Raw genomic sequence first — 13408 nt, 5'->3', positions numbered from 1 at the left:
ACCAACAGCTGTCACAAGCCAATCATACAGATTGGAAGAAAACCTGCTCTGGAGGCCACTGCTATAAAGGAGAGTATCCCATCGCCTACACAAACCACATGATGACTGCACCCCCCTTTATCAGGGACACAGCACACTGGATACCGGTGAAAGTAAGAGTTCTTCCTACACTTCGGGGTGCGCTCACCCCAGGCTACTCAACAGAGAATTTGGTTCCCCTCCATGGCTTCCCCCATCCTCTCCTCCCAACAACCCCGCCCCCCCACAGCTTCCCCCCATCCACCCCAGCTCCCCCCGTACGCCCCTTAGCCTCCCCCTCAGCTTCCCCCGTCCCCATCCACCCCCAGCTTCCCTCGTACCCCCCTTAGCCTCCCCGTCCCCCCTCCCATCCCCAACTTCCCCCGTTCCCCCCCTCAGCTTCCCCCGTCCCCGTCCTTCCCCCTCCCCTCAGCTCTCCCCCCCTGCTCCTCTCCCCTCCGCCAGCCGCCACAGTCTCTCCTCCTACCTTGGCTTTCCCGGCCTCTAGTTTCTTCTGTCTCTCCTCGTCCTCCATGGCCCCTGCGCGCAGAGAGCAGACGCGTTACCGCCGCCGCCAGCCGGCCCCGCTACAGCGACAGTAGCCTCCGCCGCTGCTCCACCGGCGCCGCCATCTTCAGCTCCACGTAAACACGCGCGGCCGGGAACAGTGACGTCCGCGCCGCCGCCTCCTCGCCGAGCCCCGCTGCTCCGCACCTGGCCGAGAGCCCCGCGGGCCGCCGGGCAGTGGGAGCCGAGGGAGAAGGCGTGACGACCCTGCGCCCCCCCCCCCGGTACTTACCAGGGGGATCCGCCTCCCCCTTTTTGAGCCCCTTGCCCCCTAATCTGCGGGGATCCACACACACTCCAAGATACTTGCCCCTCCCCCAATCTGCGGGGATCCACCCCCCGAGATACCTGCCCCTTTCCCCCAGTCTGCGGGGATCCACACACCCCCCGAGATACCTGCCCCTTTCCCCCAGTCTGCGGGGATCCACACACCCCCCGAGATACCTGCCCCTTTCCCCCAGTCTGCGTGGATCCACACATCCCCCGAGATACCTGCCCCTTTCCCCCAATCTGCGTGGATCCAAACCCCCGAGATACCTGCTCTTCCCCCCCAATCTGCGAGGGGATCCACCCACTTCCCCCGAGACCCCCCCCCCTCCCCAGTCACAGACTGGCCTTATTGAAAATCCCCGCCCTGTCCCAGTCCCTAGATCCCTGCACCTTCCCCTCACATTTACCTGAGGCGATACACCCCTACTCCCCTAACAGACACCTAGCCCTCCCCAGTCACTCACCCTATGACACACTGTCCTTCCCCCACTGAAGGGTGTCCATAGTTGTAATTTTAAAAATGTGAAGTAATAAGTACATTTTTTATTAAGACTAAACACTTGCAAACTGAATGCTGCTACAGTATTCATGTGTGCAACATTGTTTTATCTAAATGTTTTCTTTAAAAAGAAATGTTTCCTTGCCTTGTTACCTATTGCTGAAGTTGATCCAATGATCAGAGCGCATTACATTGCAAACTGCCTGGATGTCCTATGCATTTTAGTCCTGGAAATCATAAAAATCAAGTCTGCAAGGTGTTTGTGCATTAGGTACCATGGGAGGGTGATGCACAGTATTTTGTAAGATTAGGCCCCATGTCTGCATTTCATAACGTGTATATTTCATGCATCAGAAGTTTTAATAGCTTTTGTTTGGTTAAGGATCATGATGTTTAATTAACATGTATTAGTGAAATGTCAGGGGCACATCAGTACCTGATCATTCAAGATTAAGCAGTATGCTGTGGTCACTAATAATACATTTGCATTACACTGTGGCTCTGAATATGCAAATAGCATGCTTTTCCTTTCTGTTGTCCAGAAGCTAGGTTTGTGATGACCAGGAGAACCGTATGGTGACTTGCCTGCCTGGTGCGAAGTTTGCGGATCTCTCGAGGCATCTAGACAGACTTATGTGTGGTGCTGGGGAGGAGCTGGTGTTCATGGTACATGTAGGTACCAATGACATAAGAAAGGGTAGGAGAGATGTCCTGGAAGCCAGATTTAGGCTGCTAGGGAAGAGACTGAAATCCAGGACCTCTATGGTGGCATTCTCAGAAATGCTCTCAGTTCCACGCGGAGGGCCAGGTAGGCAGGCAGAGCTTCAGAGTCTCAATGCATGGATGAGACGATGGTGTAGAGAGGAGGGGTTTACGTTCATTAGGAACTGGGGAAACTTTTGGGATGGGGGGAGCCTATACAGGAGAGATGGGCTCCACCTAAACCAAAGTGGAACTGGACTGCTGGCACTAAACATTAAAAAGGTTGTAGAGCAGTTTTTAAACTAGGAGATGGGGGAAAGCCGACTGCTGCAGAGGAGCATGTGGATCGGACACAGACTTCTCTTAGGGGAGAGTCTGATGATAGTGAATCTCCAGGTTATAGTCAGGAAGGACTATAAGAGGACGGAAGAGGATAATATAAGGGCCGGATCAGATGATAAACAGTCACATAAAGAATCTGGCACATCCCAAAAGGGCAGACAAATAAACAGGGAAAGGTTTTTAAAGTGCTTGTACACAAATGCTAGAAGTCTAAATAATAAGATGGGTGAACTAGAGTGCCTTGTGATAAAGGAGGATATTGATATAATAGGCATCACAGAAACCTGGTGGACTGAGAGCAATCAATGGGACACAATCATTCTGGGGTACAAAATATATCGGAAGGACAGAACAGGTCGTGCAGGGGGAGGAGTGGCAGTATATGTGAAAGAAAATGTAGATTCAAATGAAGTAAAAATCTTAAGCGAATCCACATGTTCCATAGAATCGCTATGGATAGAAATTTCATGCTCTAATAAAAATATAACATTAGGGATCTATTATTGACCACTTGACCAGGACAGTAATAGTGATGATGAAATGCTAAGGGAAATTAGGCTATCAAAATTAAGAACCCAATAATAGTGGGGGATTTCAATTATCCCCATATTGACTGGGAACATTTCACTTCAGGACAAAATGTAGAGATAAAATTTCTCAATACTTTAAATGACTGCTTCATGGAGCAGCTGGTACGGGAACCCACAAGGGGAGAGGCAACTCTAGATTTAATCCTGAGTGGAGCGCAGGAGCTGGTCCAAGAGGTAACTATAGCAGGACCGCTTGGAAATAGTGACCATAATACAATAGCATTCAACATCCCTGTGGGGGGAAGAACACCTCAACAGCCCAACACTGTGGCATTTAATTTCAGAAGAGGGAACTATACAAAAATGAGGGGGTTAGTTAAACAAAAGTTAAAAGGTACAGTGACTAAAGTGAAATCCCTGCAAGTTGCATGGGCCTTTTTTAAAGACACCATAATAGAGGCCTAACTTCAATGTATACCCCAAATTAAGAAACACAGTAAAAGAGCTAAAAAAGAGCCACCATGGCTTAACAATCATGTAAAATAAGCAGTGAGAGATAAAAAGACTTCCTTTAAAAAGTGGAAGTCAAATCCTAGTGAGGCAAATAGAAAGGAACACAAACACTGCCAGCTTAAGTGCAAGAGTGTAATAAGAAAAGCCAAAGAGGAGTTTGAAGAACGGCTAGCCAAAAACTCCAAAGGTAATAACAAAATGTTTTTTAAGTACATCAGAAGCAGGAAACCTGCTAAACAACCAGTGGGGCCCCTTGACTATCGAAATACAAAAGGAGCGCTTAAAGACGATAAAGTCATTGCGGAGAAACTAAATGGATTCTTTGCGTCAGTCTTCATGGCTGAGGATGTTAGGTAGATTCCCAAACCTGAGCCGGCTTTTGTAGGTGACAAATCTGAGGAACTGTCACAGATTGAAGTGTCACTAGAGGAGGTTTTGGAATTAATTGATCAACTCAACATTAACAAGTCACTGGGACCAGATGGCATTCACCCAAGAGTTCTGAAAGAACTCAAATGTGAAGTTGCGGAACTATTAACTAAGGTTTGTAACCTGTCCTTTAAATTGACTTTGGTACCCAGTGACTGGAAGTTAGTTAATGTAACGCCAATATTTAAAAAGGGCTCTAGAGATGATCCCGGCAATTACAGACCAGTAAGTCTAACGTCAGTACCGGGCAAATTAGTCGAAACAATAGTTAAGAATAAAATTGTCAGACACAGAGAAAAACATAAACTGTTGAGCAATAGTCAACATGGTTTCTGTAAAGGGAAATCATGTCTTACTAATCTATTAGAGTTCTTTGAAGGGGTCAACAAAAATGTGGACAAGGGGGATTCAGTGGACATAGTGTACTTAGATTTCCAGAAAGCCTTTGACAAGGTCCCTCACCAAAGGCTCTTATGTAAATTAAGCTGTCATGGGATAAAAGGGAAGGTCCTTTCATGGACTGAGAACTGGTTAAAAGACAGGGAACAAAGGGTAGGAATTAATGGTAAATTCTCAGAATGGAGAGGGGTAACTAGTGGTGTTCCCCAAGAGTCAGTCCTAGGACCAATTCTATTGAATTTATTCATAAATGATCTGGAGAAAGGGGTAAATAGTGAGGTGGCAAAGTTTGCAGATGATACTAAACTACTCAAGATAGTTAAGATCAAAGCAGATTGTGAAAAGCTTCAAAAAGATCTCACAAAACTAAGTGATTGGGCAACAAAATGGCAAATGAAATTTAATGTGGATAAATGTAAAATAATGCACATTGGAAAAAATAACCCCAACTATACATACAATATGATGGGGGCTAATTTAGCTACAACGAGTCAGGAAAAAGATCTTGGCGTCATCGTGGATAGTTTTCTGAAGATGTCCACGCAGTGCGCAGAGGCGATCAAAAAAGCAAACAGGATGTTAGGAATCATTAAAAGGGATAGAGAATAAGACTGAGAATATATTATTGCCTTTATATAAATCCATGGTACGCCCACATCTCGAATACTGTGTTCAGATGTGATCTCACCTCAAAAAAGATATTCTAGCACTAGAAAAGGTCCAGAAAAGGGCAACTAAAATGATTAGGGGTTTGGAGAGGGTCCCATACGAGGAAAGATTAAAGAGGCTAGGCCTCTTTAGCTTGTAAAAGAGGAGACTAAGGGGGGATATGATAGAGGTATATAAAATCATGAGTGATGTGGAGAAAGTGGATAAGGAAAAGTTATTTACTTATTCCCATAATACAAGAACTAGGGGTCACCAAATGAAATTAATAGGTAGCAGGTTTAAAACAAATAAAAGGAAGTTCTTCTTCACACAGCGCACAGTCAACTTGTGGAACTCCTTACCTGAGGAGGTTGTAAAGGCTGGGACTATAACAATGTTTAAAAGGGAACTGGATAAATTCATGGTGGCTAAGTCCATAAATGGCTATTAGCCAGGAAGGGTAAAGAATGGTGTCCCTAGCCTCTGTTCATCAGAAGATGGAGATGGATGGCAGGAGAGAGATCGCTTGATCATTGCCTGTTTGCTTCACTCTCTCTGGGGCACCTGGCATTGGCCACTGTCAGTAGACAGATACTTGGCTAGATGGACCTTTGGTCTGACCCGGTACGGCCATTCTTATGTTCTTATATGTTCTCTCAGTTTTACTTTTGTTGAAGCAGGAAAATGAGTGGGATATTCATTAACACAAACATTTCTTACAAAATGTATGCATTTGTGTGTCTTAAAATATAAATTTTCTTAAACATAATGCAAGCCTTGTCAATTTAACATGCAACCATTCTATATGAACACAAATATATTTCCTATCAGTTTGTATGCATACATGTTTTCATTAAAGCTTATTTACATTTTTTAATTTGAAATAAGATATAATTTTAAAAGAATGTTCAGTTTCCAAATGTAGCAGTCGGATATATTGTTTATCACCAAACAGGATGTTTAAAAATATTTTAATGTTAAAATTGCTGATATTTTACTGCATAAGGAAGAACACTATTTTCTATATTGTAATTTAAATTATCCAACACATGAAGCATCATAATTCAGTGTTGTAGGGAATAATCTGAGGGAGAAGCCATTCTGTAATTTATTTTAGAGTTGAAAATCACATGTACCAAACAAATTTTATTCCTAAAATATACATATTTTTCTGTGGGAGAGAAAAAACATAGGCAAGATCTCCCTCTCTCTCTCCTCTCCCTCTCTCTCATACACATACACACGTCAAACTATTTCCACAGAAAATGTCTTACAGAAAGGATTTTTAATTTAATCATATTCCCAGACTGTCTGATTTCTATATTCTTTACAAGAATGTTCTTAGCTTCAATAGATCGCTAGTAACATCCAATAACATTAACTAATGCAACTGATTTGCACGACTATATCTTCTAAAGAAACAACTGTATATTGTCTCTGCCTCTTTGACTATCAATTACCACTTCAGGAAATTCATCATTGTATGCACTAGCAGCTAATGAGATTCTATTGCTTAAGAGTACAAAGAGAGGATGCAGAGAGCACTGATGTGCATACCAATGAAATAGTTTATACTGACTACTAAGGGAACCATTTAAATAATACAGCATACATGAAACTCATATTGATTAAAGTTAATATCTAACACCTCTGTCAAGGCATTAAATTTTCAATCCTGCTGATCCCTTTTTAATAACATTCATTGCCAAGAAATGTTTGTGTTTTTTAAATGTTATATTTAAGTTCTGCATGTTTTAACTAAGCTGTAAACAGTCGCTCCAGATACCTGTGCAATAAGGATGAGTACTATGAACGATAAATCCTCTTTGACCCCAATCCAGTTCCCATGGAAGTCAGTGAAATCTTGACTGCACTGTCAATTTTTAAAAAACATTTCCATTATTAGTCTAGCACTGGAGCAGCTCCACTGGCACCAGCAGTGATGGGTGTCCTACTGTAGATTGGCCATCTTGGCCTAGATTCACAAAGGATCTTAGGCATTACAATGCCTAACTTTTAAGCATCTTGGGTATATCTACACTGCAATAAAACACTCATGGCTGGCTCAAATCAGATGACTCGGGCTCAGAGTGCTTGGGCTGCAGGGCTAGAACATTACGGTGTAGGGATTCATGCTCTGGGTTCTCAGACCTTCCCCCTTCATGGGGTCCTGGAGCCCCGGCTTCATCCCAAACCTGAACAGCTACACTGAAATGTTATAGCCCAACAGCCTGAACCCCATAAGCCCAATCAGCTGACATGGGCCAGCCAGAGATATTTTATTGCAGTGTAGACATACCTGTATGATGCTTAAGTGGAAGCCAGAAACCTTAGGTTAGGTTCCTAGGCTCCCTATACTTTGCATGAGAGAGAGAGCTGCCTGAGAATGGCATCCCCAAAAACCAACATGCTGGGAGGGGACCTACTTAAACTAGCCAACTACAGATGCTGAGGAGAGGGGTGTGTCCTAAGTAGATAGGGCTCTCACCTGAGAGGTAGGAAACCCCTGTTCAAATCCCATCTCATCAAACAGAGTGGGGAATTGAATCAGGGTCTCCCACATCCTGGGGGAGTAACCACTGATCTAAAGGTTATAAAGAATGCTGCCTCCATTTGGTGTGGAATTAGGTGTGCTCTGACCATTCCTACTAGATCAGACCTAGCATGCAAGATAGGTGTTGCCCTGCCTATCTTCACCTGGTTTGAGGCATGATGGCTAGTTTGAGGCATGATAGTCCAGAACCCCACCTGAAGCAGTAATTCTTATACCCAGAGGCAGAAATATAGACACTTAGGGAACATTTATAGTGAAAAATTTAGGCATTGAATGAGTTTAGGCAACAACTGAACAGGGGTTTTGTGGATAGCAGTAGCACCTACACCTCTTTGTGGATATGGGCCCAACATCTTTACCACCATATCATCCAGACCTGCTCTGAGCAGGGGTAAACAAAATACTGGTAAAAATGTTTGTAGGAAGCAGTCTACATTAGTGCTTGCCTTTTGCCACCACTGGAGAAGCTATAGAAAGAGTGAGGTATTTTTAGGAATAGTTCAGTACAGAACAAAATATGGAGTCAGTAAAAGAAGTGGGATTAAAACTCAGGAATTCCTACTGTGACAATTAGGGTCCAGACACCCCCAGAGGAGAACAGAGGTTTTGAACTGCAAAGTATAAGAATTTGAATCAAAGGGATAAATTGTTTTTTTTGGAGTTTGTTTCTTTTCACTTCAATTTTCTAATCAAGACCAGAACCAGCACAACTCAAATGGCAAGAGAAAAACAATTTGCATGGTATTACTGACCAGGACTCTTTGCCACAAATCTTCTAGCCCAATTGTACATCCATGCTAAACTAAACCTGAAGAGGTTTTCTTATCATTACTAGGGGAGTTCAATTTTCCAGAAAAGTTCAAAGTGATCTGCTAAGGTTTATATGAATACTCAAATTCACATTATAAACACACTGAATTGTGTCCTGAAGTTTAGCCAGTAAGGAAGGGAATTACAAATATCTTTGCAATATCCTTTCCTAGCACTTGATGCATGGAAAGACTTTAAATTGCAATAGAATTTTCTGAACTTTAATATGTGGGAAACATATGTTATGGCAGCTAATAAATGAAATAAAATAAACTAGGGATGCCAATGGCCTGGAATATTCTTTCAAAGTCAGTTAAATATTCTTTTATACAGTCTGAATCTGTAAAAAATGGGCAAAGTCTGTATACATATCTCATAATCATCATTAAATTTAGAGCATTTAATCAGCTTATTCTTTGGGGTTCAAACTCCCTGTTCTCCCCCAGGGAGGGGTACTGGACCCTGATTGTCACAAGGGGACAGTGGAATAAAAAACTAAATCAAGAAAAGATTTCTTTATACAATGTAAAGGTATAATCTGAAATCAGTAAAAACAAACAAAACCTCTCTGATTCAAAGACTGTAGAAAATGGAATATGTTTTCATGGACTTCACTGGGCTCTCAATCATAACCTAGGGGAGAAGCAAGTCATTTTCTCTGTGCCAAACAGCATTCCTCCTGGGCTGACAGTTTCAAATGTCACTGAACTAGCTGCTAGGTGTCAATAAGATTTCACACATACATTAGACTGTGACAGTAATTTCTCAATCAGAATATCCAATTTAGAAGATAGATGCCCCCAAAGTCCCATCATCATTCACCCATAAAGTCGCTTAATAAGGGCTAATGGGTCTCATTTTCCTCCTGCTTATACCAGTTTTACATCTGTGTAACTCCAGTGGAGTAACTCCTATTGATACGAGCGTGAGATGAAAATTAGGCCCACAAATTGTGTGCACACTCGCAATGACAATTGGACAAAATATTTTTTAAAGGAATAGCACTTATAATTCCACCATTTCTCTACACCTTGGAAACCAATGCTAAACGGGGGTTGTAGTAGAGCATTTTATTAAATTCTAAGGAATCTACAGAGATTGTAGCTCTTTTTAGTTATATAAAATTCCCATTCTACAAACTCATATATGGCCACTTGGCTTTGGGGCGCAACTTGGTTAGCCACTTAAGGTTTGAGGGTTGGAGCTATAGGTGATACTTATCTCCAATAATCTATTTGGAGAGGGTGACCAATACTGGCTCACCTAACATGCTACTTGATTAAGGGCCAGCCCAAAAGCCATAAATATTTAAACATCTTCGTTCATTTTCTAATCTCCATAAAGCTCACATACCATAAACAAGTAAGTTTTTATTTCAAACATTAGCATAAATACAATTATAAATGGGCTTAAGCCCCAACATTAAGATCTGGATCTGAAATTCCTCAAAATATGAGGGAATGGAGTTTTTGTTTGGGCTCAACTCTGCATACAATATAGTTGTTTACATTTGGAAATTAATGTTTATAACTGCTGCACTGAATTAACTTTGAATAACAAGGATGGCTCTAGGTGTTGAGAGGCTCTGTCCAAAGCAACAGTGCAGGTTCTATTCAGGTTCTTCTCCACTTATGTCAAAATCGCTCCACATTTGTAGAACAATTAAACCCTCCCTCTTAGCTGCCTCGTTTTGCTGCCCTTATTTTCCCATTCACTTAGTTGTGAGACTTTGCCTGGTTCCTCTATTAATGCCCCCTTAAGGAATGGGGAAGTTATAAGATAGAACTGAAGCACCACTTTCCAGCTAGGGACCTGGAGAGGGTCGTTAGGGAATTCAGCCTCTGCCACAACCTGGTGAAGTCGGAGTCAGATGGGTAACCAGAACTGGGGATGGGGCTTATGCTGGCAAATCAGATGCGTGAATGGGGTGCAGAAGTTCTGGAACTTTAGGGGCCTAAGCAGATGAATACATCACTTAAGCCTAAAGCTAAAGAGCTCAGATACTACTGTGACTAGGATATAAAGTATTCGGATAAATAGATAGCTTGCTACTATACAGTACTGCTAAATAGTAATGAGGCTATCCAACTATAATTGGGCTGTATCAAAAAGTAAATTCATATTGAAGTGGAAAGCTACATGAACCTCATTACAGTCTTAGAGCCCACTGCCTTATAAGGACAACCTCCTCTCTGCAAAATAGAGATCAGAACTTTTTCCTGCCACCCAGTATAATGATCCTGTCATTTTGGGTTAAAGAGAGTTGAAAATGTAAGCTTTCACTTGGCTATATCTGTTCAGAATTACATGGAGGACAGAGTGCCGCTGATGCTTGCAGTCCAACCCTTCTACTGTGGCCCTGGGATCTGCTGTACAGACCTACGTGACAGGAGAATGGATTGTGAATAGAACTGTGAATTAATTCTATGAAATTATATTAAAACAAAAGTGGTACCTACATTTGAGAATTACTGTATCCAAGGCATTATTTGAAAAATGCCTGCTTCTGCTTTCACTGATGCCAGTGAGAATTTTATAATTATATTTCAATGAGAGCACGATAGGACCACCAGTATTTAGCTGTAATCATGCCTATAAGAAAGTAATTACTCATCTCCACTTTGATAAGAAGAGATAGAAAGAATGAAGGGTTAACTTGATGAATACCTCACCTTAGCCCTCGCCACAGTCTACTACAACAGTTCTGCTCCAGCATCCCTAGGTATCCATTACTATCTGCTCTGCAGCTGAGGTGAGTTTTGCTTTGTACTAGAGTATCTCAGAATGCTGTGGGCTGCTCTGTCACCGTGGTTGCAGCAGGGACGTGTTTTAGGTAATAGTGTAAACATCTTCTTTGGACACTTATGTCCCCACCCCCAATCTTTACTGAAATAGAGTTTCTGTTATGAGATATTGCTGCACAGTATTCTGGGGTCCCCTTCAAAGGTAAGCGGTAACAAAATGCAATTGCAGAATAAGTAAGTGGATGGTTGGTGGTAAAGGTGCAGGTGGGGAAGCTGAGTGGATGGGACATGGAACAGTGTTTGGGGATTTAAAGAAAGGACAGAGCAGAACCTTTTCTTAAGAATCATGTTGAAAGGAAAAAGTTACAAACTGGGGTTAGGATCAGGTCCACAAAGTTATTTAGGCCCCTAACTTGAAATCAATGGAAGTTAGAAGCCTAAATATCTTTGAGGATCAGGGCCTAGGTAATTATTATAGAGATTGCTCAAGGTCTGATGTGGACATAATAATTGTTTTGTGTTTATCCACTTATTTATAATTAATTAAAAAAGCAATATGAGAAGCAATATGGGCAGTGAGGAGAGAAACAACTTTTGGAAAGTCAGCTAAAATAAAGTGTGGATTTTTATATGTTAATTGTAGGCCTTGTAAATTAGCCATGTTCATGTGACGTATACACAATTAAAACATTGTATAGGTCCCTCCATTGTATGTCTACTTTTATTCATTATTAAATATTAATACTCTGTAAATCTAAATACATTTTGCTGAGCCCTTTTATAATGTGTTCCAAAATGCATCAGAAAATATACACACCAAATGCGGAGCTATACAGAGATAACAGCACCTGCACATTCACATGCTATATATACACGTGTTCACAAAATCATACATACAGGCATACAAGCATGCTCGCTCCATGCCTCAAATATGCATCTGCAAAAACATACACATAAGCGCTTTACTTATATTCTGAACACCCAACATATTTATCTCCTGTTGTAAAGATATTAATCACTGACAGACAAATGGAATGATGCACAGATCTCTTGTAATAGTGCAGTAATACATACCCCCTGAAGTACAGTGTTGTTGTTTTCTGGATCCTGGAGTTGTACAGCTTATAGTTTGACAGATTGTAAACTCTACATATCTCTTTTTGGACATATTTGATTATTATTCCTTATCTTTTAATTAAAGAGACAAATATTTTAGGTTTGCTGAGCTGATCACTTCTTTGGTATAAATGCTGTAGCTGAAAAGAAGATCAAGACCCCCTGCAGTGTAGCAAGTTTGGTAGGATGAATAATTTATTCTGAAGTATAATATATCAGGGAGGTAATTTAAGTAATCCTGCAGCTAATGCAGATAATTAAGTGTTCCTGGAGCACCTGATTTACATTTCCTAATTCAGTTATGTACAAAAATTCTACTTGTATCACAGATCGGTTGTTATATATAAAAGTATTATAGTACACGTACATGTTACTGTATGTCTGAAGTGTATACAACTGTCCCAACTTCCTTTAAATATTCAGAATAAGATTCTTTTATACTTATTGTGTGTGTAGGTATAAGATTGCCTCCTTTTGTATTTTATCTCTATGATCATTATTTGTTTTAAATGGAATATAAAACCTCAGTTACAGTGTGAAACCTTTATAACCTTTATGACAATATCCACATTTCCTAACAGTTTTGGGGGAATGTACCAGTTGGCTAGAATAAAAACCTGCCAGTGCCCTCTGCCTCCCTCCAAATGTATGCAGACCATGCTTCCTGGCAGTTTAAAGTGTCCACAGCAGAATGTGAGAAGCAGGGCTGGCCCTAAACCAAATGGAACCCCAGGCTAGGAGCATCCTCGGTGTCCCCCTCTATTTGTTAAACTTCTGAATACTATTTAAAGATTCCACGAGATTCTACAAAGGTCCAGAAAATTTTTGGAGATTAATGAAAAATGAATCCACATATGGAATAACTGAAACATTTTACTTCAAACATGTTATTTTCCTTTTTGTTGCTAACAACAAAAACAGCACCCTGAGATTGACACTTCCTAAGCCCAGCACCCCAGGTGGTCACCTGGGTCGCCTTCCCTGAAATATGGCACTGGTGAGAAGAGAGATTGCATGACCCAGAATTGATACCATGGCAGTGAAATCCAGAAAAGCCAGAGTTCCTAGAACTGTGACTCTTGTAGTAAATTTGGTAGGTGCTAAAATGGTGGAGACTGTCATGTGTTAGAATGTCCCCAAATATGTCAGAGAATTGAATTAGTCCTAAAGCAGTGGGGGGTGGAGGGGAAGCTCTGTGTTTTCCAGTTTTATTACATTTAAAGGATAAGGCTTGACATGCCATCTCTATTAGTCCCATAAGAACTGG

At 41.5% G+C, this 13408-nt stretch overlaps 1 protein-coding gene across 3 annotated transcripts in view; it reads right to left on the bottom strand.

The window, feature by feature from the left end:
• Window positions 1-691, bottom strand: part of AKAP9 (A-kinase anchoring protein 9) — a 205219-nt gene extending 204528 nt beyond the window's left edge. For all 3 annotated transcript variants that reach the window (XM_050939487.1, XM_050939488.1, XM_050939489.1), the window contains exon 1: window positions 506-691. In XM_050939487.1, the coding sequence (XP_050795444.1) occupies window positions 506-553 (48 nt within the window). In that variant the 5' untranslated portion in view covers window positions 554-691. The remainder of the gene's footprint in view (window positions 1-505) is intronic.
• Between the last annotated feature and the right edge of the window lie 12717 nt (window positions 692-13408).

Source organism: Gopherus flavomarginatus, chromosome 2, assembly GCF_025201925.1.
Source record: "Gopherus flavomarginatus isolate rGopFla2 chromosome 2, rGopFla2.mat.asm, whole genome shotgun sequence".
NCBI lineage: Eukaryota > Metazoa > Chordata > Testudines > Testudinidae > Gopherus > Gopherus flavomarginatus.
The sequence above is the reverse complement of the archived record's forward strand: the minus strand, read 5'-3'. Positions and strand labels throughout refer to the sequence as shown.